This window comes from Liolophura sinensis, chromosome 4 (genome assembly GCF_032854445.1).
Source record: "Liolophura sinensis isolate JHLJ2023 chromosome 4, CUHK_Ljap_v2, whole genome shotgun sequence".
Lineage (NCBI taxonomy): Eukaryota > Metazoa > Mollusca > Polyplacophora > Chitonida > Chitonidae > Liolophura > Liolophura sinensis.
Genome location: NC_088298.1, coordinates 23,790,233 through 23,817,489, shown reverse-complemented (window position 1 = coordinate 23,817,489; position 27,257 = coordinate 23,790,233). Strand labels below are relative to the sequence as shown.

Below are 27,257 nucleotides of genomic sequence, written 5' to 3'. Positions count from 1 at the left end.
AAGCTGTTTTGGGTGCTAGTTTAATTTGAAACAGTTGGCCTAGTGTTTACTTCAGAAATTTCTAGAAACAATCCGATGTGTTTGTCAGTGTACTATAACAGGGATTTGTGGAGGCTTCACGAGGCCTCGGGCTTTGAGGAATTTTGAAGAACACTGATGAATGTGTTGAACTATTGTTTAAAACCTAAAAACCGGAACTTCGGATATCTACCAAATGGGTGTTAAGATTCAGATTGACTAGTTCAGCGATTGGACTGACGCTTAACTGCATATGATACACATCTTATTTTGAATGTCAAGGACATGTGAAGTCCTGATGTTTCTATGCAGATGTCTACAAATTTGTGTTTTATTTTTTGGATTTTTTTTCCTGCGTTCGTGGAAGCTTCCTACAGCTACAATTGTGCACGTATTCTGTATGGATGATAACACCTGGAGGCATATGTCATGAGTTTGCATCAAAAATTTACCTGTCTGGATATCTTGGGGAGAAGTTTATATAATTAATCCGTGTCAGTGCACACAGGTGTATATCAACTAGAGATGTTAGATGAGACCACAGGATTACCAAGGGATTAACAACAGTTTCAGCACTGTGTGTGTTTTGTGTGGAATTTTGCTGTCCTCTTGAGAGGCTCGGCATGGAGATAATTTCAGGACAGAAGTTTTGACATTTAGTTCTTAGATTGCACCATGTCAGTTCTGACAGTTTTACTTTTATACTGAACTGTTCATTAAAATGTACACACAATTTAAATCTACTGTCATATTTTAACATAAACTCATTCTACTCACATGATTCTGACAAGGACCAGACAGATACACGAGTAATGTCAGGGAGGTCATGTATTTGTACATATAAACCCAAACAAATTAACACGAATCATATGGTCATATAACATTCTTTTAGACTATGAAGTAGAGCACCTAATTTAAGTCACGTGCACAAACCATACAAATAAAATCTCCAGAAACTTTGCATAAAAAGTGAAATAGAGATATTACCCACTTGACCAAATACAACTGAGGCACAGAGCAAGTGAGGAGTTCAGAGTGGTCTGCCTTTAAATGGTACGAAATGTCTTTTTTGGTGGCGTCCGAGTTGGACCCGGCGTGTCGTTTGACCGAGTTCTTGCGTTTTTCTGCAGCGCAACCGATTTCTCAGCCTCCAGACGTCACGAACAACACAAGCCATCAGATCCAGCGTGCTGACAGAGTCAATCGCTACGGCGCTGCGCACGTGTCGTCCGTGCGAATGACAAGCTCAGGGATGGTTACAGGTTTTGAAGACGATTCAGGTAAGAGTTTTCTGCGTTGGAATTTTTTCCTTTTAATATTTCCTTCCTGGTTTTCGTGGTTTATAAAAATTTTTGGCAGGTGCTTTAGTGTGTTCCGAAAAAGTCTGGTGATGTTGTGAGATGTGGGCTTCCATAGAAAATGTTGAATAGCCTGCATTGTTGTTATTATTACATATGTGTTACAAGTAATATGTGCTTTGCCTTCAGGTTTAGTTTGTGTATTATCATGGTCCCTAGCTGTAGTGTACAATGTGTGCTAATGTAGCTGTTGTTAATTTGGTGTGAATTACTGAATTACTTTTGTATCAATTAGCAGTTGTTTATATCATGCTTATCTTTATTTCATATGAAATAAATAATATTTAAAACAAAAAGTTAGAAAACTGACTTAAAAATGTCAGTGAATTAGGAGTGATACATGTAACAATGGGAAACAGTATATCAGAAAATGATTTATACTTTAACACATTTGTGCTACAATTTATACACATTTGTGCTACAATTAATACACATTTGTGCTATAATTTATACACATTTGCACTACATTTGCTTCAACAAGGAGAAAGGAACAAAAAAAGGGGTTAACATCTGACACACTGCCATAGTCTGTATCTAAAAATACCTGTTTTAACTTTTTTCCAAACTTGTTCATGAATACATTTAAATGCATTTAAACGCTTGTATTTTAAGGTGGACTTTACTGGCCATATGCTCATTGTCAAGCATCTTAAGTTTCAAAGTGTATTATTTAATGCATTAAGTCATATAAAGAGATATTCTTACTGTAAATAGCTTAAAACAAAATTTAAAAGCTTTTAAAAGCAAAATACTGTTAATGTGGTTAGTATTTAACCACCATAGAATACAAATATTTAAATGCATTTAATTCTGTTCAAGAAAAATTATTTTGTACATGTATACAGTTTTCAGTGGCGTGCCTAGTCTGTTGACGATGACTTCATTTAAGTTAATATTTTAAATTTAAAATTTTACCAATGTTGATAAAGTTACATGTACTCATTTAACCTGAAACTGAGAGCTGTGTTGATCGGTTGATGTGTTTGTTTGGAAGGTAGGATGATATTCTTTGGGGGAAAAAATATAAATAACTAATATTTAGTATACTTTATTTGTTTCCAAAAATATTGCTGTTATGGGCGAAATTCTAGTGCAAGTAAAGTAACTGCCCAAATTTTTCAACCTTACTGCATCTGAAAAGGCAACTTTCAGTGTAATTTATGCACATTTTTATTTCATTTTAGAGACAAAGTTAGATTGGTTGGATTGGCCAGTTTCAGGGCTTCACAAGAAGCATAATTTTTGTCAGCCTGCGCAGAAAAATGCCTTCAGAATATGCTTAAATAAACACCTTTGCAAAGATGTGAAAATGTTGAAGAATTACGGTACCTTCAAAATCAACTGTTAATGAGTGTTCAACTCATTCAAGGGATTGTTGAACACAGTGCATTTGTTCTCTGTAAAAATACCAAGGATAACTTATTTTTTACGTTTCTTTTCATATGAAAGCAAACAAGTGAGCTAAAACTGCATTGTCCCTTTTTGTTTTTTACCCAGTCACTTCATGCTTGCATACACTAAAGTCAACTAGTGTAGAGTCAATCAGAAGGCTGGCCTCTTGTCACTGAACTGTTGTGTCTGTGTTCTAAATATAGCCATTGATGCTTTTAAGGTTAGACTAAACATGGATTTGCTTTTAATGCGGCTAACAGTTGAGAATTCTTATGACAAAATCAACATTGTATTTCGCATGGTGATACATAAAGAACAGATAAAGTATGCCCAAAATCTCTAAATCAGCGTGAAGTGTATATTGTGTTGTAATAAATGATAGATTATGTTCATGCTTTGTAATTTTGAGTAAGAGCATAGTATGGGGTCGATGCTTATCGTAACTGTAGCTGTTCGAATATAAGATATATCTGTATATAGGTAAGTGTTAATGATGTGCAGCATATTAAAACACATTTAAAGACAAGGGGCTGATATAGTGTTACCTGTACATCTGATTTGGTGTCAAGCAACTCCTTGTTACAAAGACTATCATAAGATATTGCTGTCAATTTTATAGCTTTAGAAAACACCTGTGTGAAATGAAAGAGTGGACATTTCACCCGATTTGTATTTTTTTTTGTTCAAATCTTACTGTATTTCACCTAAAGTTTGATGTTTAAAAATCCGCTTTCGGAAACACATAATGGCCTTAAAATGATACCTCATTAGCTTGAATTTTTTCAGATAGCAAATTGGTCAAAACATCCAAGGGTACATATAGGTTACAAAGTACTAGTAAATAACAAAAAATTTTGTCCATGACTTAGCTGGTCATTTTGTCCAATTTTGACAGTTGTGTTGATGTTAAAAAAGGTGTTTTGGAAAGTTAAGATGTCAGCATCAAACATTACATTTATCTGTCTCCAAAAATATATTTTTGGGGGCCAAAATTTTAGGTCATTTACTGTAATTAATATCAGAGCACAACTTTGATCACATATTATGTCGTGGGAACCCCCCAGATCAAGCCCTTTATGAGCAGTATTAATGAGGTAATAAGTACGTTGTTAATCTATATATGGTTGAGTAGTTGAGTGCAAATATACACATAGAGCTTAAATTATGTTGTAGATGGTAATAGATAAAATATAAGCTATGAAATGTCAGGAGCTTACCTACGTGTAAGCATAATAATGAGTCTGAAAATAGTGTAGTGAACCTAAAATTTTGATCGTGAATAACTGACTCAGTTTGCCTCTTTGGGAGAGCTCTGTTTGTCTTAGACGACTGTTTAAAGCTTTGTGATTTGTAAGTAATTTGTTCTGGCTTAATTCCTCTTCGGCCATATGTGGGAAGGTTTGCCATTATCCTGCGGATGGTCGTGGGTTTCTTCAGTGCTCTGCCAACCTCCTCCCACCTTAATGCTGGCCGCCGTCATATATAAGTGAAATATTCTTGAGTATGACGTAAAACACAAATCAAAATCAAAAGTAATTTGTTATGACCTTTACCTGCTTCTAAAGATGCAAATTTGCATGCAGATTTTTAGAGCAAGTACAGTATGTCTTTATTACTGGTTAATAAGCTGTACATGTAAGTAATTATGGATGCTATAGCTGTTCCATTATGATTAAGAATATCATAGACAGAGATAATCTTGACATGACACACAGAATATGCATTTACATGTCGTCAATGAGCAGACAGAGTTAATTAAACTGATCAACATATTATGACATTTGATCTTTTATTTAATTCTGCCATTTGAATATTGACTGAACTGAAGATTTGGATAGAAATTAGGAAAATCTCTTAAGGTGCAATATACATGTGGAATACCCCAAGTTGTCTCCCTTGTCAAAGTGCTCCCAATGGATTGTTGTTTTTATTTATTCAGTTATTTATGTATTTTATTTTTTGTGAACCCCATGGGTAGTTTTGTTTCTGTTTGTTGAATATATCCTGGATGTATTCTGTGTCTTGATTTTCAGGTGAAATCGGTTCCCGTTATCCTATTTACAATACAGCAAGTAAATACCACGTTTCAACAATTTCTTTTTTTTTTTTTATCCATTATCATTACTATTTTCTTGTCACCTTGCATGTGAATGTGATTTGTGTGCGCACCCGGCTTGATTTGCACGATCGTAGGAAAAGTCATGAATGCTGTTGTGAAATTAACATGTTTGTTGTGGTAGAAAAATAATCGCAAACAGAATTCATTTTGAGGAAGGTGTTATATTGATGATACACTCAATATTCACTTCTTTTCACGATTAGCTTCCCTTAATTTTCTATTTAAATTCAGCAAAAGACCATAGAAATTTTAACAGATTTATATCTGATCACATTATAAGCCAAGGTAAAAGTTATGGCCTTGCCTGAAGCTTGCCATTTGCCTGCTAGGGGTGTGCTTGTAGTGAACTTGTGGGGTAGTAGTAGAAAAGTAAATGTTGATTGGTTACAGTGCCCACAGAGACCACGTCAGTAGCTCTGAATATCATTGTCTATGGGAGTAGATGTCTCTAGATGTCAATGTCTCTAGGGAAAGTTGCCTCTTCATATATGTGGCAAAAATAGTCTATATCGAATCTATGGGATCTGTAGTCCATTTTATTCTGGGCCAGCTGTAATTCTTTAATCAGTTGGTGTAAGAATTCATTTAAATCTTGTGAAGTAGAACTAAACAGTTTCTAGGAGTAGTTCCAGTATGGGATTAGTTTTCAAAAACTGAATGTTCTGATGTGGAGAACAGGTACAAGCGTAAGAAAAAAAAAAAAAAAAAAAGCAAGAACGGTCTCAAATTTCTACATTGTTTAATTCCAACTACAGTTTACAAACTTTCAGAAGTTTGCCAGGTAACTATATATTTGCCAGTCAATTTATCCATTTAAATTGATAGGATAAAAGCTGATTCTTATCTGTGGCAAATTATTTGGCGTTATACAAAATTTATCTGTAGAAGTTAGAAAGTAATGGGCCTTAGTCAGCTTAGTGCAATCTTTCTTGCCATTGTTTGCTTGCAGACTTCCGTCGTAGTGACTTGTGGCAGGCAGGCCGCTATTTGTTTCTCGGGTTTATTTTGGGGGAGATGGCTATTGTTTCTGAACAAGTACACTAGTGAATGAATCTATTTAGTTTGAGATCAAATAAATACATGAGACCATAAGACAGTTACCAAATTTACACGTAATAACGGTTACTGTAATGCATATCTGTGGTTTCTCAAGGATTTATGAAAATGAAGAATGAACCAATAGGAATGCAGAATATTAACAAGAATGTGCATGTTTTTATAAATTTGTGTATTAGCCAATGAATGACGAGTATAGCCTGAAATTTGCATATACCATTGTTGAGTGCGCTAAATTTCCATGGATTGAGCTGAAAGAACGTGCATTTTAAACCAGTATTCAATCACTTTGTGGTCATTATCTTCATTTGCATGAAACATGATTTGAAATTATGGCCATTGATATTTAAATACTAACTAAAAAAGAGCATGTTAGTCTTTTATTCTGGATATTAATTTCTTGAAGGATTTTTGTTTTCATCGACTTAACGTCTAAACTGTAAAGTAGATGCACATGTAGATGTAATTATCAAGTTCAGACTTCGATTATTCCAAATAGCATTTTGAAAATGTGACTTATGTTCTGTCTGAATTCTTCTTCAACTTACAACTTCAATCTAGACACTTATTTGATCGCTTTCAAATTAAATTTAAATGGTAAATTTCGTTAATATAAAAACTCTCCTTGAACATTTACTTATTGGGTGATTCTTTTTTTTTGATAATTATAAACAAATGACTAAATTACCACATGCATTGTCCACATACTTTTGAGAAAGATGACCTTGGAGTATTTTGTTAGTCCTATTGAGAACAACATAACATTCACCTGATAAGGTTAATTACATAGGTTAATTAATTAATTCGTTTTGAAACCAGTATGTTTTTATATGGTGTTAAAATACATTTCAAGTGTAAAATAATCTAAGTTAAATATTATATTGTGAATCACACAGTTTCCAGATATTTTGGTTCTCTCCACTGGGGAAACTATTGCTGTTGTGGACTTGAGATATCTTTGAGTGTATTTGGCGTAAAATACTAATAGTCCAGTCATATAACTCACCAAAGCTTCACAATGACCGAAGACCTGGTGTTGGTTTCCTCTCGGGGCGTAAGTGGGTAGGCCTCTTAACAACCTGCAGATGGTAGTGGGTTTCTCCTAAGCTCTATCCACCATAATGCTGGCCACCTATATATGTAAGTGAAATATACAATAAATAAATAAATAAATAAATCAAAACAGTGTTAAATGTAGTCAGCCTTTGCACTGGACACGCATTTTGGACTGCTATAAACCGAGGTCAAAATGTCGGATATTTTAAGTGGGGACCTCACGAAATAGTGGATGTTATCCAGTATGATTTAAAGGTGTCAAATGCACTAAATTTCGGTTCCATCAGATTGAAACAACATGGAATCAGATAAAATACTAAATTATTCAAGAATCTGAAGTTCTGAATGTTTCCCTAATCTTTGCGACTTGGGCTCAATTTGAAGGCATCATTTTTATTTTTTCGAGATCTTAAAAATCAGTGGATAACCAAACATTCTTGCATAAATCCCTTAATTAATGACGTGAAAGACACTTAATTTGCATAACCGCTTGAGCTAGCCTGGCCACAGCTTTGCATCAGGAGGTTTTCCCATTTAATTTTCAAAAGGTGCCTAAAGGAAGCATTGCCCTAAAGGAAGCCCATAAACCTAACTGTCATTGTGTCGGTAAAGTATCCTGGAGTTCTTGTAAATAAATCAAACTGAGTTAAATGTCAGTGAAATGAAGTAATAATCAAAGTATTTTATGTTCACGGACTGTTAAAGTTTCTTTTTTTTTTTAAAGAATGTTTCAAAAAAATTGACAGCATGTCAGTTACATGTACATTATGATGAAGATACAAATGTAGGCTGATTGCCCCCTTTAGGGTTCATTTTACCCTCACTCTACAACTGTTTACAGTTTATATCATTTTTCAATTTTAACCAAGCCACACATGTTACTGAAGCAAAACAGAAGTGTGAAGTTTGAGTGAAAGGATTTTAATTTTTGCACCAAAATTTCTCTTGTTATTTTTTTTTTTCTTTTTTGTTTTATTTCTACCTGTGCACAGTTAATTTAAACCGATTGAAATTTCACCAATTGGGCATAAGCACACCTTTCATAAAAAAAACTAAATTTGAATTTTTTTCTTTTAAATATTGCTCTTTGCATTTTGCACTTTTCAGTTTGGGGGTTATACTCTGTATGTTGGCACAGTGTGGCTGAGCATTTTATTTTTTGAATAGGTTTATTTTCTTCCAGGAAATAGGGATTTTAAGTTCACGGGTGGTTTGCATAATTTTGTACAATGTTTACAATAGTTTAGAGCAATTCATAAATTTGTAAATAGTGGTTGTGTTTACTTTGTTTTCAAGGTATGATAATACTGAGTACGTAAGATATCTTTTTTTTTTAAATTTTAACAAAAGTTGTAATGTAGAAATTATAATTTTTATTTATTTTTTTTTTCACTTCAAAAACCATAGAGATTATTGGTATGACTGCTCTTTCCATGATGTACATGTACATTTCATGTTTTAAACAAATACTCATTTTGTTCCCGTTTTGGCAAAAGCATCAGAGCCTTGATGAGAACGTCTGCCATTATTCCAGGTTAAATCATGCAGAAATGATAGGACACACCTGAGGGTTTTTTTTTTCTTTTGGAAGAATCTGTCTTTTGATCTAGTAATTAACCTGCACAGGTAGACAAGAATTGTGCATTACCCCTGTAACCTTGTTACCAGGTTACATTGAGTTTACCAGCATGGGCTGTACCTTGCCTACCATACAGGTAAACTCTCTGGAGTTCTCAGCAAATTTGCTATCAACCTGCCAGTTCATATACACTAAATCCTTTATAATTTCATGGAATTTTTCACAAATTAATCATCTTGCTGTAATAAATCGGTGAAAAAAAAAAGCAAACATATGAGCCAGTTTGCTCTACATTTCGTACAGGGTGAGTAGTTGGCCAAAACAATTCTGTCAAATTAGAGTTGATCAAATGCAGTCTGTAAAACCTATACACAATGTATTTACATGTATATCAGGCAATTGTGATTGAGATCTTGACAGATTTTTTTGACCCCACATTGTACACGGTAAAGGTTTTGTCAGAAATGTGACAGCTTAAAATTTTTAGGCTAAACAATTCCAGCCCCTTCACCTGTCTTCTGCATGGTAAAGGTTGGTTCAGCAAAATCTATCATGGTTTTTGAAGTGAAAAACACTGTACAAAAATAACTATTTTTACACTTTTTCTCTTTTTAAGATACATGTAATTGCTCATGATACCACTGTTTCTTTGTGTTTTGAATATGAGCAACTGTACATCTAGAAATAATAAAAACACATATACCTTGTATTATGTGCACAAAAAACATTATATAATTTAGTGTATTATGGATATACTTTGATACTACATAGAAATAATTAACTGACCTGTACCCTAATATAACTGGTTGATCCGTATGATTGTTTGTTAATGTCTTCAGTATCCTTGTACTAATATTTTATACACTTATTAACCATGTTTGAAATTAATTTGTGAAATAAATCAAAAAGTTTTCCTATCAGCTAAAAAATGTAAAAATGTTTTCTGTGAATAGTATACTTCAGTAGTGTCTTTTTAAATCATTCTTTTAGTAGATTGTTTTTTTGTTTTGTTGTTGACAGCTCATTTGTTAGTATATGAATGTAGCACTAACATTGACTACTGGAAAAAAATAAAACAGTCACTTGATAACGCTCTTTAAGGATTTTTATTACATTTTTTTTTAAATTTTGGGGCATGAATATAAATTATGCAGTATAATTTTCTGACTTCCAGACGTATTTGTGTGTTTTTGAATCAAGAAACTTTAACTCGCTCTGAAACATGTTTTAAATTCCATCTTCAAGGTTCAGCTGTGTAAATATAAGATGTACATATTCAAAAATGTTAGAAAAAATCCTCTGATTTTTCACATTTGTTATTAAAAACTGAATCACTAGTCACTCAAATTTCTCACAGTAATTAAAAGTTAACATTTCACATCATTTGACTATTATGTGTGATAAACAGTGAAATTGTGCATTCCTGAAAAGGGTCGCAAGGGATAGATATTATTTTTTTCAGTTGAACAAAGTTAAATAAACTGCTGTTAAGCTTATGTCCATTAGCAGACACATTGCCTGTGTTATGGGGGTGGTTCAAGCCTGAAGCACTTGGCAGGAGTGATGTTCGTCCCTGTGTTATGTGGGTGGTTCAAGCCTGAAGCACTTGGCAGGAGTGATGTTCGTGCCTGTTATGGGGGTGGTTCAACTTGAAGCACTTGACAGGAGTGATGTTCTGAAAAGGTTAACACATTATACCCTCTGATTTTCCAGGGCAAAGGCATGGAAAAGTGTCGGCCAAAATACAGCAGCTACTTAACACATTAAAGGTAAGTCTTGACCAAGAAACATTAACCTCTTAACACATTAAAGGTATGTCTTCACCAAAATAAAGCAGCTACTTAACACATTAAAGGTAAATATTGGCCAAAACACACTAGCTGCTGAACACGTGAAAGGTAACACCAGTCTGATAGCTCAGTTGGTAGAGAGTTGCTTCGGGGACAGTAGATCCAGGGTCAATCTTGTTTCGGGTCACACCTAAGACTTTAAAAGAGGAAGTTGTAGCTTCATTGCTTGGTGTTCAGCATTAAGGGGATAATGTATCAACTGGTTGACCCGTATCAGTATAATGGCTCAAGTGAGGCGGCTCTCTTACCTTTGGTAAGTCGTCTCAGTGAAGCAGCACTGGATAAAAGAACTTTGGAAATCTGTCCTGCAATAAGTAGGCACATTACATGCACTCGTGGACTCGTTCGTCATCATAACTGTAGAATTGTTAAATACAACATTAAACCCCAAGCACTCTTTCACTCATTTATAGTAAGTCTTGACCGAAGTACATTAGCCACTTAACACATTAAAGGTGAGTCTTAGCCAAAATACACCAGCCACTTGACACATTAAAGGTGAGTCTTAGCCAAAAATACACCAGCCACTTGACACATTAAAGTTTAGTCTTAGCCAAAATACACCAGCCACTTGACACATTAAAGGTTAGTCTTAGCCAAAATACACCAGCCACATGACACATTAAAGGTTAGTCTTAGCCAAAATACACCAGCCACTTGACACATTAAAGGTGAGTCTTAGCCAAAATACACCAGCCACTTGACACATTAAAGGTTAGTCTTAGCCAAAATACACCAGCCACTTGACACATTAAAGGTTAGTCTTAGCCAAAATACACCAGCCACTTGACACATTAAAGGTTAGTCTTAGCCAAAATACACCAGCCACTTGACACATTAAAGGTTAGTCTTAGCCAAAATACACCAGCCACATGACACATTAAAGGTTAGTCTTAGCCAAAATACACCAGCCACTTGACACATTAAAGGTTAGTCTTAGCCAAAATACACCAGCCACATGACACATTAAAGGTTAGTCTTAGCCAAAATACACCAGCCACTTGACACATTAAAGGTGAGTCTTAGCCAAAATACACTGGCCACTTGACACATTAAAGGTTAGTCTTAGCCAAAATACACCAGCCACTTGACACATTAAAGGTGAGTCTTAGCCAAAATACACCAGCCACTTGACACATTAAAGGTGAGTCTTAGCCAAAATACACCAGCCACTTGACACATTAAAGGTGAGACTTATCCCAAATACCACCACTTATCGGTAAATAGCACATTGGAGATTAAATGTCAGTATATAGCTACAATATCTCGCAGGGTATTGGCTAGCTAGAGGAGCTATACTTTAATACTGCACTTGGTAGCCAGCACATTTTTACAGATAATTTCTTATTTTCCCAGATATAGGGAGCTTGGTTAGCATCCACATTGTAGTGATGCTACATATAAGAGATAGTCTGTAGTGGTCATTATCTGTTTGAATACTATCACATGTTTTCTCTGTTGCCTTTTGAAATGGTTATTAATTTTTTTTTTTGTTTTTTTTTTTTTTTTTGCAGCGGCCAAAAAGGAAACCACTTCGTGAATTTTTTATAGATGAAGATGAAGCTTTAGAAGGTATAATATACTCGATTTTATATTTGTGCTTAAAAGTAATTATTGGTTACTAAGTTTCTAGAAACGGTATTTCACCTAAAGTTGAGCATTTTTCAAGTGCCTCATTGTGCGTGATTCATGTTGATTCTGATTGGTTCATCCAGCTTACACCCGTATACAGAACAACAGTTTTATGGGTGAATTTTGATTAATTTGTCGGAAAAACCTTACTGTTGGCATCCCTAGTATCATTTTAAGTGCATTTGTACCAAACTTTAGGGGGAAATACATGTTTCATTCAGTTCACTTATTCCAGAGTTTATTATTGGCATAGGTGCCTTAATTGTGAAATACGTGTTTCATTCAACTCACTTATTCCAGAGTTTATTATTGGCATAGGTGTCTTAATTGTGAAATACATGTTTCATTCAATTCACTTATTCCAGAGTTTATTATTGGCATAGGTGTCTTAATTGTGAAATACATGTTTCATTCAATTCACTTATTCCAGAATTTATTATTGACATAGGTGTCTTAATTGTGAAATACGTGTTTCATTCAGTTCACTTATTCCAGAGTTTATTATTGGCATAGGTGCCTTAATTGTGAAATACGTGTTTCATTCAACTCACTTATTCCAGAATTTATTATTGGCATAGGTGTCTTAATTGTGAAATACATGTTTCATTCAATTCACTTATTCCAGAGTTTATTATTGGCATAGGTGTCTTAATTGTGAAATACATGTTTCATTCAATTCACTTATTCCAGAATTTATTATTGACATAGGTGTCTTAATTGTGAAATACATGTTTCATTCAGTTCACTTATTCCAGAAGTTATTAATGGCATAGGTGTCTTAATTGTGAAATACGTGTTTCATTCAACTCACTTATTCCAGAATTTATTATTGGCATAGGTGTCTTAATTGTGAAATACATGTTTCATTCAATTCAATTTGTCCAGAATTTATTATTGGCATAGGTGTCTTAATTGTGAAATACATATTTCATTCAATTCACTTTGTCCAGAATTTATTATTGACATAGGTGTCTTAATTGTGAAATACGTGTTTCATTCAGTTCACTTATTCCAGAATGTATTATTGGCATAATTGTCTTAATTGTGAAATACGTGTTTCATTCAACTCACTTATTCCAGAATTTATTATTGCCATAATTGTCTTAATGTAACAGTTTTAGGGTCATGTTACATGAAGTTAAGTTCCTAAATTTGCAGTGTTGATGATGATTTGTCTTGTTTTTTTAATTAGCCCCTCCTGTTGACCCAAACGCTCCAAAACCAGAAGGAGGTCAGCTTATACCAGCCATTGGTGAACATCTAACAGTAGGTTTCCATGACAACTTTAAAAAAGCTTATCTTAGAATATAAAAAATGAACCTGGGTTGCTAGTTAAAATACAAAAATTTTCATAAATAACCTAAAATGTATGAAGCACTGAGAAGTTCCTCAAAGTAATTTCCAATATTTTGTGCACGTATGTATGTGGACTTCCTTTTTGTAGTAATGATTAAAATGTCACAAAGGATACAAATCTTCATATATGTGTAGTGCTGCTGAGTTAATCAGTTGATGGAAAACTGAAAAGTCATCTTTTCATTTTACCAAAGATACCATCAGGTCTACCTCGAACACTAGAGGGCGCTCTACAGAGGTACGGCTCGTCAACGTACAAGGCCAACTCCGTGACGGTGCTGGACCAGAATGGAAAGCCCTCTTCAAACCTTACATACGGTGAGACAAGGCTGCTTCTCAGTGATTGTGAAGTTTGGAAGGGTCATCTGATGGCAGCCATTAGGTGAAATGCTGTTGGCCTAGACTGTTTTGCAGTTATTGTTGCATATGTCTGGTCATCTGATGGCAGCTATTGGCCTAGACTGTTTTGCAGTTATTGTTGCATACGTCTGGTCATCTGATGGCAGCTATTGGCCTAGACTGTTTTGCAGTTATTGTTGCATACGTCTGGTCATCTGATGGCAGCTATTGGCCTAGACTGTTTGTTATCTCCCTAGAGCATCTGACAATGGTTTGTTATCTCCCTAGAGCATCTGACAATGGTTTGTTATCTCCCTAGAGCATCTGACAATGGTTTGTTATCTCCCAAGAGCATCTGACAATGGTTTGTTATCTCCCTAGAGCATCTGACAATGGTTTGTTATCTCCCTAGAGCATCTGACAATGGTTTGTTATCTCCCTAGAGCATCTGACAATGGTTTGTTATCTCCCTAGAGCATCTGACAATGGTTTGTTATCTCCCAAGAGCATCTGACAATGGTTTGTTATCTCCCTAGAGCATCTGACAATGGTTTGTTATCTCCCTAGAGCATCTGACAATGGTTTGTTATCTCCCTAGAGCATCTAACAATGGTTTGTTATCTCCCTAGAGCATCTGACAATGGTTTGTTATCTCCCAAGAGCATCTGACAATGGTTTGTTATCTCCCTAGAGCATCTGACAATCTGACAATGGTTTGTTATCTCCCTAGAGCATCTGACAATGGTTTGTTATCTCCCTAGAGCATCTGACAATGGTTTGTTATCTCCCTAGAGCATCTGACAATGGTTTGTTATCTCCCTAGAGTACTCTACCTTACCTAAAAATCTGACCACAATGGAGCATTGCTGGAGGCAAATATATGCCAAGAGATTTACACTTTCCCAGCAGAATATCATCCTACCTTCCAAACACCTCTCAAAGCACCTTTCTAAAATCAATAAAACCCCAAGAAAATCTGGACAAATGAGCGACTTAGTCATGGATAAAATTTTAGGTCATTTAGCGTAACTTTTGAATATTTTTACTGAAAAAGAGTAAAGGTATTAAAGAACTTCAAACTTTAAAATTAAATCAGAAAAAGAGAAATTTTATACAGGTGGGAAGTAATCATTGGCAACAAGTTTAATTCTGACATTCACAAGAATTATGTAAGGTTATCAGGCATTCTTAGATTAACACAATTCAGCCCTACAAATATTTCACCCTCTCCAGACCATCAGGTCAGCAGTTTACGTGACACCTGGTAAAGTATGACCAACATGGGTGTTACGTGGAAGGTAAAATTTCCAACAATGCCAAAAACAAAAGAAAATGTAATGAGGTGGTTTGTATTGATAATTTGATGCCCGATGAATTTGTGTTTGTTTTATTACAGGAAAACTACTGAGTAGGACGCATAGAATAGCATATAATTTACTACATAAAATAGGCCAGAAGACGGATTGTCCAATAAAACAAGGAGATAGGGTGAGTACCTGTACTTCTGTTGACTGTTGTCTTAGAAGACATGGAGAGGGGCCTCTGTGGCTGAGGGGGTTAGCACTCCAGCACAGCGCAGTGACCCAGGAGCCTCTCACCAATGCGGTCGCTGTGAGTGCAAGCCTCATGTATACATGGATATCGAGCAACGTGCAGATGGCCGTGAATTTCCCCTGGGCTCTGCCTGGTTTCCTTCCACCATAATTCTGCCGGCCATCATATAAGTGAAATTATTCTGAGTACGGCTTAAAACACAAATCAAAAAATAAACAGAACACATAGACGCCTCTTCTTTCACAAAAAAATTCTCCTTTGGGCGGGGGTACTTGTTAGTTAAATCCTGCACTTGCCACATAGGAGGTGTCTATAGACAGAATATTAATTCTTAAAAGTTAGACATTAAACCTCAATCTAATAAACAGAGAAATAAATTATTAAGTGTTTATTTAGTACAATTATCATATTGGAGATTAATCAGTTGAAGGGAAAATGTTATTGTAATTTAAGCATATCCTGAAGACATTATTCTGTGTTGACAAATAAATTCTACTTTTTGTGGAGCCATGAAACTCGTCAATACAATCAATTTGTCTCCAAATCAGATCAGAAATGTTCATAAATTGCACTGAAAATTGATCTTTTATACGTGAAAAGGTTGAGGCATTAGGGGAGAAAGGATTCTAGTCCATGATTGCGCCCAGGTTCTGCCCACTTTCCACCCACTTTCCACCCACCATAATGCTAGCCAAGGTATAAGTGCAGTATTCTTGAGTATAGTGTTAAAACACCAATCAAATCAGTCAGTCAATTAATTAATCAGTGTTTAATTTAATGATTTTCAGGTGGCCCTAGTCTTTCCAAACAACGACCCTATCTCGTTTATATGTGCCTTCTATGGCTGTATTACTGCTGGTGTTGTACCTGTACCTGTTGAGGTCCCTCTCACAAAAAGGGTAAGTCTGGACTGAGGTACAGGTATAAGTTCAGTCCCAACTCTTGACACTTTTTTTTTCACACATTTTTATGTATGTCTAATACAGTACTGTTTGTAGATCAGTGTATTTTGTCAAATATGTAAATGTTTGATTACACACACGTATAAAGGGATGAAGATATATGAATAGGTTATTAAACATAGGTACAAGAAAGAAGACACCTGTAAAATTGGTAGTAAACAAGAGAATTATTTGTGGCGCTAGTACCATCATGTTCACTTTGTAGCGTTTCATTTGATAATTTTCAAGACATACAATAAAGGACATACACCATAAGGGTAGAAATGTACCAATATTAAATGTTGGCACGTTGTACATTTTTGACAGGATGCTGGAGGTCAGGGCATAGGATTCCTATTGGGCAGTTTGAATGTGACCTCAGCATTGACCTCTGAACTGTGCTATAAAGGTCTACCCAAAACTCCCACAGGGGAGGTTATCACGTTCAAAGGTAAAATTATAGGATAACAAAATGTTCTCGAAAATGAAGAAGCCTGTTGAGGAGTTTAATATAAATGTCTTAAATACCTTTGAGACAGTTAATTACAACAATATAGCAAAGACATAGTAAAAAAAGAAATGACATACTGTATATGAGAAAAGATATCTTCCTGTACTTTGATTTTAAACTGGAGATCTAAATCGATGATGCACCAAGAATTGTTGGAATTTATATGTAGTACTATCACCAGGCTTTGTATATATATAAACCGTAATTAGGAGATGGTTCTAGATTAAATTTTTTTTTTTTTTTTTGTTTATCATTGTCTGTACTATTTCAACAGCCTGGTCCGACTCTAAAGGCACGTGTATATTGTGGTCTGAAATTTAATTATTGTCTTAGCTTGATAATTAAACAGAATTTTATTTTGTCTTCACAGGCTGCCCAGGTTGAACTGGTATTTTTTAGATAACATGAGCAAACCTCCAAAAGACTGGCAGCCGACACAGAGACAATCTGAGGATGTACCAGCATATGTTGAGGTACACCAAAATTCTCTCCCCTTACACAAGGAACTCTTCAGGAAAAATTAAATATTCTCATTTCAGTGTTTTCTTCGCCAAAGGGTCATAAGAAAAATTGTAGCGTTTTGCTGAAGGCAGTTTCATCCTTGGTGATTATGCATTTTTTGGTAGACATTTTATTCTTTAAGACGGCCCGGAAGCTAGTGACCATATGAATTCCTTAGTGTCAGACAGCATGGGTGAAGAAAATTGTCCTTAGCGTCAGACGGCATGGGTGAAGAAAATTGTCCTTAGCGTCAGACGTCATGGGTGAAGAAAATTGTCCTTAGCGTCAGACGGCATGGGTGAAGAAAATTGTCCGTAGCGTCAGATGGCATGGGGGAAGAAAATTGTCCTTAGTATCAGATGTCATGGGTGAAGAAAATTGTCTTTAGCGTCAGACGGCATAGGTGAAGAAAATTGTCCTTAGCGTCAGACGGCAATGGGTGAAGAAAATTGTCCTTAGCGTCAGACGGCATGGGTGAAGAAAATTGTCCTTAGTGTCAGATGGTATGGGGGAAGAAAATTGTCCTTAGTATCAGATGTCATGGGTGAAGAAAATTGTCCTTAGCGTCAGACGGCATAGGTGAAGAAAATTGTCCTTAGCATCAGACGGTATGAATGAAGAAAATTGTCCTTATTGTCAGACGGCATGGGTGAAGAAAATTGTCCTTATTGTCAGACGGCATGGGTGAAGAAAATTGTCCTTAGCGTCAGATGGCATGGGTGAAGAAAATTGTCCTTAGTGTCAGACGGCACAGGTGAAGAAAATTGTCCTTAGCATCAGACGCATGGGTGAAGAAAATTGTCCTTAGCGTCAGACGGCATGGGTGAAGAAAATTGTCCTTAGCGTCAGACGGCATGGGTGAAGAAAATTGTCTTTAGCGTCAGACAGTATGAGTAAGTGTCCTTAGCGTCAGACAGCATGGGTGAAGAAAATTGTCCTTAGTGTCAGACGGCATGAGTAATTGTCCTTAGCGTCAGACGGCGTGGGTGAAGAATCAGACGGCATAGGTGAAGAAAATTGTCGTATAGCACAGGAAAATGCCTATTTTTGAATCGCTAAACGCGAAAGTATATCTGTTCAGTTACTGTAATTTTCCACTTTCCAATAGTCTGAGCTTGTGTGATGTTTTTTTGTACAACCAGGCCTTACTGGTCACTGAAGGAGTGGCAAAGATGGGCCTTTGTCTCTATACTTCAGCACAGGGTGGCCATTTTTTTTTTTTTTGTCGCGCTAGGGTAATCTCCAACTTGTGTTCTCTAACTTGTCTGCAGTCTTTCAGAATTGAGTTTGCACATTCAGCCTATTACAGAATAATTCTGGGGAAGTATGTTTTGTAATGGGTACAATTCTCAAGGCGTGTAAGTTTAATTACCTGTCACTTACAATGTTTCTACATTTACTGGTGTTTACAGTTTTATGACCACTAACTGTTCTCTAAAAAAATCTCACAGATTTTCTTTTAACTGGGACAATTTCCTTTGAGAAGCTAAGTGTGCAGCCACTTTTGTTTATGCCTGTTTTGTTTGCATTTTGTGTTTTGATTGTTTGAGATATTTTCTAAGATTGGATAAAAACAAAATGATGGTGTTGTTGTTTTCCTCCATCAGTACACGAACTGTAAAGATGGCAGTACAGTTGGGGTGACGGTCCACTAGGTCCAGGTTACTGTGCCATTGTAAAACGCTGACAGTTGCCTGTAACTACACTGAAGGTCAGTCACCTTTCTTGGTTGTGACACTCCTTTTGCCTGCTGTCACATGTATACTTTGTGTTATGTTTAAAATAAAAAATAAAAGCATAGTTTTTTAGAAAATTTATACTCTTAACTTATCCAGATCTGTTGTCAAATGTCAAATTATTTTGTGAACAAAGTGTTGTTTAATTTCAGTTGTTTTAATGTTTCTAGGTCATTTCAAGGTCAAAATTAATGCTTGCATCAACATTTTTGTGTTATGAATATGTTTTTGTAGGTGAAGTGATGGTTTGTGTGCTGGATTTCAAGAGAGATGTAGGACTCTGGCATGGAATTTTATGTGTAAGTCAAACTTGAGAGTGGCTAGAGTTAATGAATGCTTTTAAAAATTTATGAAACTTTTTACTTTCCAAGGGTCAGCATGTTTGGTCCATTGACTTATTTTTAAGGGGTCAGTATCAAAAAGGTGACCTCGATTGAGCCCAGGGCATCAGGTAGATGAGTTTGTACCGTGGAAATCCTGATTTCAGACACATTCATAGTAGATGATTGTTTGATTATTCTATCTACTTCCTTGTTGTTTTGCTATGATATGAATAGAAGCTACTGTAATTCTTCAGCCATTTCGCATCTTAGCAAGATGGTTATTTGGGGATATTCTGGTGGCATTTTTCTGTGTAGACTGATAAAAATCATATTTTTTGTGAAGTCCGGAAACTGGCCAACCCAACCAGTATACTTTTGCCTCCAAAAGCAAATTTAAGATGTTCATAAATAGTACAATACATCGCATTGTGGAAATAGTTTTTAGGTAGCTGTGAAGCACAAATCAACTAAATGAGTATTATCTCTTGTCGTTTATTTCAGAGTGTTTTTAATGGAATGCATGTGATATTTGTCCCATACTCTCTTATGAAAGTTGGGATGAACAATGGTAACAAGATACAAAGGTAGGAACTACGTGAATCAAACCAATATTAAAAACATGGCTAAAAAACCAGGCTACCCAAAAAAAAAACCTCCTTTATTGGGATTTTGACAAGGGAGGTAATACATAAGACACCTATAGCATTATCATATTCTGGTTAGCTTGTTGACGCTTGCACTAGCTGAAGACATGCTACACATTGAAAAAAGGGCCGATGTTTGGAGACAAAAAAGCCAGTCACATTTCCCTGTGGCTGGGAGTCAGGAGTTTTTGCCAGGTGAATGGCAGCCGTTTCCCGATCCTGCCCGCGGTGGTATAAGTGGAACTCTGTCAGTTGTAACGTCACGTCAGCCTGATACCCATATCATTGCATACTGACCCCTCATACCATCTTGATACTTGCAGCTTGGCATGACCTGTACCACCACTTAGAGAATAATCACCAGTTCCTGACTGTGACAATGAACACTAGCTATATAAATAAAGAAAATGGTTTTGGGTTTCCTCCCACCACAATGCTGGCCACCATCATATAAGTGAAATGTTCTTGAGTACAGCAATCAAATAAATAAGTAAAAGAAATTTATGAATAAATAATAAATAAATCCTGATCTAGTTATCAGAGGAAGTAGGAAAACAGGATTACTTCTGGCATTCTTATTTTATCATTTATTCTGTGTCAGTTTGTATGTGGTAGCTACTTGTTCACAGTTTTCTGTCAACGAGGGAAATCCTCAAAGTTTTGCTTTCAGTGGTGCATATTGTGGATGTTGTGAGGTTTTGGTCATGGGGTTTGTTCATTATTTTTTCCAGCTACAGTAGCTGTGGTCAAGTCCAGAGATATGCACTGGGGTTACTGGCTCAGAAAGACCACAAAGATGTGAACTTCTCCTCTATGAGGATGCTGCTTGTGGCAGATGGAGCCAAACCCATGTAAGTAATGGACTTTCCCTGTGAACTTTGAACTGTCCTGAACAGAAATGTCAGAAATAAAAACAGACAATAAGCAAACTGTCTCTGATCACTGTGTTTCACTTTAAGTTTTCCTGATTGATTCAACCATTTTATAGGGCCACTTAATAATTTTCCAGTTTTCTTATTGGAAAAAATTTAGTGCTGGTGTCATAATTATAATTTTAAGGTCCTTTATATGCTTGTGAAAGGGCATTTTTACCAACTTGAGGCGAAACGCATCTTATATGTCAATTTTGACAATAATTCATACAGGTACATCCATAAACAGATGATCAAGTTACGTAGCTGGAAAGTTTCTTTTAGCTGCTATATTGTAAAAGTCCCTGTTCACAAGTGTGTTTTGTCAAACCAACATGCAGAATGTAACAAAATGGCAAATAGATGTGAATGTGACGTAATCCAGATTGTGTGTTACAAATCCATCTGCTCATAAATTTTGAAAATGGTGTCTTTGAATTTAGAAATCCAGATTCATAACGTAGCTAGAGGTTATGTCTTCTAAAGGAATGGTCATCCTTGCAGTAAGACCATTATTGGATCAGTGGAGAAAAAGTACCAAGCAAATCTAACATTCCGAGTAATCTAATATTTTCATGCCCTTTGACCTTTTCAGGGTCACTGACGTCCTGTGATTCCTTCCTCAATGTCTTCCAAGGGAAGGGCCTGAAACCTGAAGTTATCTGTCCTTGTGCTAGCTCACCAGAGGGCCTCTCTGTGTCTGTCAGAAGGTAGATGTCAGCATTTTCTTTAACAATGATGTTTTAGATTGAAATCCAGCGCCATGCAGTTTTTCGCCTGGAATTGCAATAGCAATACAGTTGGGGTTTTTTTTTCCATTTTTGATTGGCATGTAATGATACTAACTCTCCCTGCCGTGTTCCATAAATGGGTTAACCTTGCATTTAGCATGTTGTCATGGAATGCTCCATTTATTCAGTGGGGAAGAAGAAAAATAACAATCGTCTAAACAAGTGGGCTTTTTATGTACAAGTGACATGGTTTCATCTTGTCAGCAAAGATAACATTGGAGGAATTGACCCGCAAAAACAAATTTGATTCGTAGGTTTGTTATTTCATCATGGTTTATTTTAGTTTAATTTTATTTTATTAATTCGTTGTTATGTTTGGAATGAGTGATAAAAATTCCCACAATGCACTTTTCAGGCCACCTGCAGAATCACCCAGGTTAGTTGTAAAAAAAAAAAATCCATCCCAAAATATCGCTTTTTTGGTTGGTTCCATTTTGATGTGTAAGAGGGGCAAAACTTTTGCCCAACGGCCTACCTTGCCAATTTGTCTGCATCTGACACTGCCTCAGTAACCCTTGCTTCATAAGCCTTTAAAAATCTAGACAGAATTTGAAGTGGTATCAGGGTGGAAGTTCAACTCCCAACTTGAGTTTTTATATTTTTTTTTTTTTAGGTTAAAGAAAGTAGTTTTGGGGGAAATTTTCATACTTGTCTACACACTCACTGGTAATATGCTCTTAGACTTCATAATGGAAATGACATCTAATAGATGTGATTGGTAGAGATTGCTCGCTCAAGTTCTGCTCAAGGCAGTTAATTTTGTAATTTAACCTATTTGCAGTGGTTAACATACAGACTGCTCAAGCTTATTGACAGGCTTTTTAGCATCAAAATCTAGTCAATAATTCATCTGCATAAGTCATAGTTCAGCTTTAGGATGCAGGAATTTTGCTTCAAGCATGCTTTCTGATGGAAATCTTTCTTGTAGTTGCGTTGAATTAAATCAATCTAACATAATCCTTACAAAAGAAGGCCACCGTTTCATGAATTCTCTTATCTTTTGATTTAGCTTACCAGTTGTCTTGGTTTTATGAAATTTGGTAACAGTTGGCTTTTTTTCCAGTTTGAACTTAAAATTTTTCTGATTTTCAAAAACAAGCTTAAAATGGAGTATGCCCCCTCTATCAATGAATATGTTATTAGAATCCGCAGAAGTTATGTTTGGTGGTGTTTTATAAAACTAAACCTATTTTTATTTATTTTTATTTCATTGAACTTTTCTTGCTGTTTCTCTGTTATGCTCTGTGTGGTTAATTGTAGATTTGATTTCAACCAGGGCTATGTTTTGAGCTTTTATACTCAGGTTTTGTTTCGTATTTGGTATTGTTTGTTATGAACCGGTGCTATTGTTGAAACCCTTCACATTCAGCCTTTCCTTTCATGACTTTCATACAATATATCTTGCAGTTTTTGTTTCACCATGAAGGTTGACCCTGCACTTTTCAACTTTCCTTTCACCACGCACACATTTTCTGTCTACTTTCTCTTCTTTTTTTAAATTAAAAAAAAAATAATTCATAAAAATTAATCTTTCAGTTTAAGGGAACAGAAGTTACTATTGTTGATTTATCTTCCAAGTTTTAAATAACAGTTTTCTCATTTTAATAGATTTGGTTTGTTCATTAGTTTTCATGGTAAGTAGGTGGGTGAAAATCTGAATTATATTTATGAGGTTTATTTTTGCTGCTGTTTGTTCTGTAGCATATAAACTTTTTTGTCTAAAGTGCAGCAGAATGTTGCTCAGTGATTAAAATGCATTCCCCACTCTTTACCATGAAGCATATGTGGCATGAGTTCAATTCCGGCCTTAGGCAGGGAATTTATATATTCCCTCACTCTCACTGTTTGTATGGGGCAGTGCGGATAAAAGATGTCAGCCATGTTTGTTGGGTCATTTGCGTAGTCTTACTTTCATTGCAGACCGCAGATACCGGACAAGGGACAATGGTTGTCTCTAACCGTCCACTTGACCTGCATGGTGTATTAAAGTAGTATTGGTCTGACAGCAACCTGACGATGGTCGTGGGTTTCCCACGGGCTCCTCCCAGTTTTTTCCCACCATGATGTTGGCTGCCGTTGTATAAGTGAAATATTCTTGAGTACGGCATAAAACACCAGTCAAGTAAATAAATAGAGTAATATCTTCTTGAGTACAGTGTTTCCACAGCCAGCAGCAGGGACTTTCATTAGTACCACTAGCAGCTACCCCTGCATCTTTTCCAGTCAGTTAATCACTCATTCACCTCCATTTCCACACTGAAAAGGGATTATCATTTTGCCATAGAGTTAAGTGCCAAATTTGACCTTTTGTTCAGTCACTCATTCAATCAGTTACTTACTCCCCTTTGCTTTTCAGCCTGTCTGGACCACAGTGTCATTAGCTGGAGCATGATTTCTCCAAATAGTCAATAAGTCAATCAATCAATCATTGTTCTATTTTTTCCATGCCAGACTGAACTGTCGTTTAATGCCATAGGCCTGAACGTCTTTTCTCTAATCAGTTAACCAATCAATCAATCATTGTTCTATTTTTTCCATGCCAGACTGAACTGTTGTTTAATGCCATAGGCCTGAACGTCTTTTCTCTAATCAGTTAACCAATCTATCAATCATTGTTGTATTTTGCCATCAGCCGGAGACTGATCCCTTGCCCCAATGAATTGATCACTCACTCAGTCGCACACTTTCCTGTGTATTTCCTCACATCACGGGGACTGTCATTAATGCCACAGGTTTGATCATTCTCCCCTGCACTGCCATCAGTCCTTCCATCAATCACTCAATATCCTCTCAATTTTCCAGACCTGACAGTGACTGTCATCTCGACCACTGGCCAAGGAATCGTCTTCATGAATTCTTGATTGATGTATCAGTCATTCACTCCACTCACTCCTCTCTACTGTCCACACCTGGCTGGGAGTGTCATCATCCCTTCTCCAAGCAATCAGTCTGAGTGCACTTTTTGTTCATACCTTGCAGGACCGTCCTTAGGGCCACAGAGCTGAGCTTCTTGTCCTGCCCTTCCATCAATTCTTCAATCACTCACTCACGCACCTCTCACCAGTAGCTGGCAGCATCTTCTCTTCCACCCTTAATCAATCAGTCATTCATTCGCCACTGTATTTTCCAGCCCTTTCAGAAACAGTAGCAGTGCTACAGACAGTGACGTCCTCTCCTAGCATTCCATCACTCTTCAATCAGTCAATCAGTCATTTCCTCTCCTCTCTTTTTCCAGACCTGGCAGAAACAGTAACAGTGCTACAGACAGTGGCGTCCTCTCCTAGCATTCCATCAACTCTTCAATCAGTCAATCAGTCATTTCCTCTCCTCTCGTTTTCCAGACCTGGCAGAACCAGTAGCAGTGCTACAGACAGTGGCATCCTCTCCTAGCATTCCATCAACTCTTCAATCAATCGATCAGTCATTCATTCGCCTCTGTATTTTCCAGACCTGGCAGAACCAGTAGCAGTGCTACAGACAGTGACATCCTCTCCTAGCATTCCATCAACTCTTCAATCAATCGATCAGTCATTCATTCGCCTCTGTATTTTCCAGACCTGTCAGAACCAGTAGCAGTGCTACAGACAGTGACATCCTCTCCTAGCATTCCATCAACTCTTCAATCAATCGATCAGTCATTCATTCGCCTCTGTATTTTCCAGACCTGGCAGAACCAGTAGCAGTGCTACAGACAGTGACATCCTCTCCTAGCATTCCATCAACTCTTCAATCAATCGATCAGTCATTCATTCGCCTCTGTATTTTCCAGACCTGGCAGAACCAGTAGCAGTGCTACAGACAGTGACATCCTCTCCTAGCATTCCATCAACTCTTCAATCAATCAATCAGTCATTTCCTCTCCTCTGGTTTTCCAGACCTGTCAGAACCAGTAGCAGTGCTACAGACAGTGACATCCTCTCCTAGCCTTTCCATCAACTCTTCAATCAGTCAATCAGTCATTTCCTCTCCTCTCGTTTCCAGACCTGGCAGAACCAGTAGCAGTGCTACAGACAGTGACATCCTCTCCTAGCATTCCGTCAACTCTTCAGTCAGTTGATCAGTCATTTCCTCTCCTCTCATTTTCCAGACCTGTCAGAAACAGTAGCAGTGCTACAGACAGTGACATCCTCTCCCTAGCATTCCATCAACTCTTCAATCAATCGATCAATCATTTCCTCTCCTCTCTTTTTCCAGACCTGTCAGAAACAGTAGCAGTGCTACAGACAGTGACATCCTCTCCTAGCATTCCATCAACTCTTCAATCAGTCATTTCCTCTCCTCTCATTTTCCAGACCTGGCAGAAACAGTAGCAGTGCTACAGACAGTGGCATCCTCTCCTGGCATTCCATCAACTCTTCAATCAGTCAATCAGTCATTTCTCTCCTCTCGTTTTCCAGACCTGGCAGAAATAGTAGCAGTGCCACAGACAGTGACGTCCTCTCCTAGCATTCCATCAACTCTTCATCAGTCAATTCCTCTCCTCTCTTTTTCCAGACCTGTCAGAAACAGTAGCAGTGCTACAGACAGTGGCATCCTCTCCTAGCATTCCATCAACTCTTCAATCAGTCAATCAGTCATTTCCTCTCCTCTCTTTTTCCAGACCTGTCAGAACCAATAGCAGTGCTACAGACAGTGACATCCTCTCCTAGCTTTCCATCAACTCTTCAATCAGTCAATCAGTCATTTCCTCTCCTCTCGTTTCCCAGACCTGGCAGAACCAGTAGCAGTGCTACAGACAGTGACATCCTCTCCTAGCATTCCGTCAACTCTTCAGTCAGTCGATCAGTCAATTTCCTCTCCTCTCGTTTTCCAGACCTGTCAGAAACAGTCGCAGTGCTACAGACAGTGACATCCTCTCCTAGCATTCCATCAACTCTTCAATCAATCGATCAATCATTTCCTCTCCTCTCTTTTTCCAGACCTGTCAGAAACAGTAGCAGTGCTACAGACAGTGACATCCTCTCCTAGCATTCCATCAACTCTTCAATCAATCAATCAGTCATTTCCTCTCCCTCTCGTTTTCCAGACCTGTCAGAAACAGTAGCAGTGCTACAGACAGTGGCATCCTCTCCTAGGATTCCGTCAACTCTTCAATCAATCGATCAGTCATTTCTTCTCCTCTCGTTTTCCAGACCTGGCAGAAATAGTAGCAGTGCTACAGACAGTGACATCCTCTCCTAGCATTCCGTCAACTCTTCAGTCAGTCGATCAGTCATTTCCTCTCCTCTCGTTTTCCAGACCTGCAGAAACAGTAGCAGTTGCTACAGACAGTGACATCCTCTCCCTAGCATTCCATCAACTCTTCAATCAGTCATTTCCTCTCCTCTCGTTTTCCAGACCTGGCAGAACCAGTAGCAGTGGCTACAGACACTGGCATCCTCTCCTAGCATTCCGTCAACTCTTCAATCAATCGATCAGTCATTTCCTCTCCTCTCGTTTTCCAGACCTGGCAGAACCAGCAGCAGTGCCACAGGCCGCGGCATCCTTTCCATGCAGGGCCTGAGTTTTGGTGTGGTACGGGTGGATAGTGAGAACAGTCTGACCTCTCTTACTCTACAAGACTGTGGGCAGGTCATGCCAGGAGGTCAGT

The 27,257-nt window shown here is 37.1% G+C and overlaps 1 protein-coding gene across 1 annotated transcript in view; it reads left to right on the top strand.

Annotated features, from left to right (window-relative positions):
* LOC135464785 (disco-interacting protein 2 homolog C-like) overlaps positions 1 to 27,257 on the top strand; it is a 139,431-nt gene that overhangs the window by 59,927 nt on the left and 52,247 nt on the right. Inside the window, 19 exon segments of the mRNA XM_064742332.1 lie at positions 1,149 to 1,298; positions 4,802 to 4,840; positions 10,292 to 10,347; positions 11,943 to 12,000; positions 13,253 to 13,326; positions 13,611 to 13,734; positions 15,152 to 15,243; positions 16,098 to 16,208; positions 16,578 to 16,704; positions 17,134 to 17,234; positions 18,870 to 18,911; positions 18,913 to 18,973; positions 19,233 to 19,297; positions 19,823 to 19,881; positions 19,883 to 19,905; positions 20,697 to 20,735; positions 20,738 to 20,836; positions 21,472 to 21,586; positions 27,112 to 27,251. Coding sequence (XP_064598402.1) covers positions 1,149 to 1,298; positions 4,802 to 4,840; positions 10,292 to 10,347; positions 11,943 to 12,000; positions 13,253 to 13,326; positions 13,611 to 13,734; positions 15,152 to 15,243; positions 16,098 to 16,208; positions 16,578 to 16,704; positions 17,134 to 17,234; positions 18,870 to 18,911; positions 18,913 to 18,973; positions 19,233 to 19,297; positions 19,823 to 19,881; positions 19,883 to 19,905; positions 20,697 to 20,735; positions 20,738 to 20,836; positions 21,472 to 21,586; positions 27,112 to 27,251 — 1,575 coding nt within the window.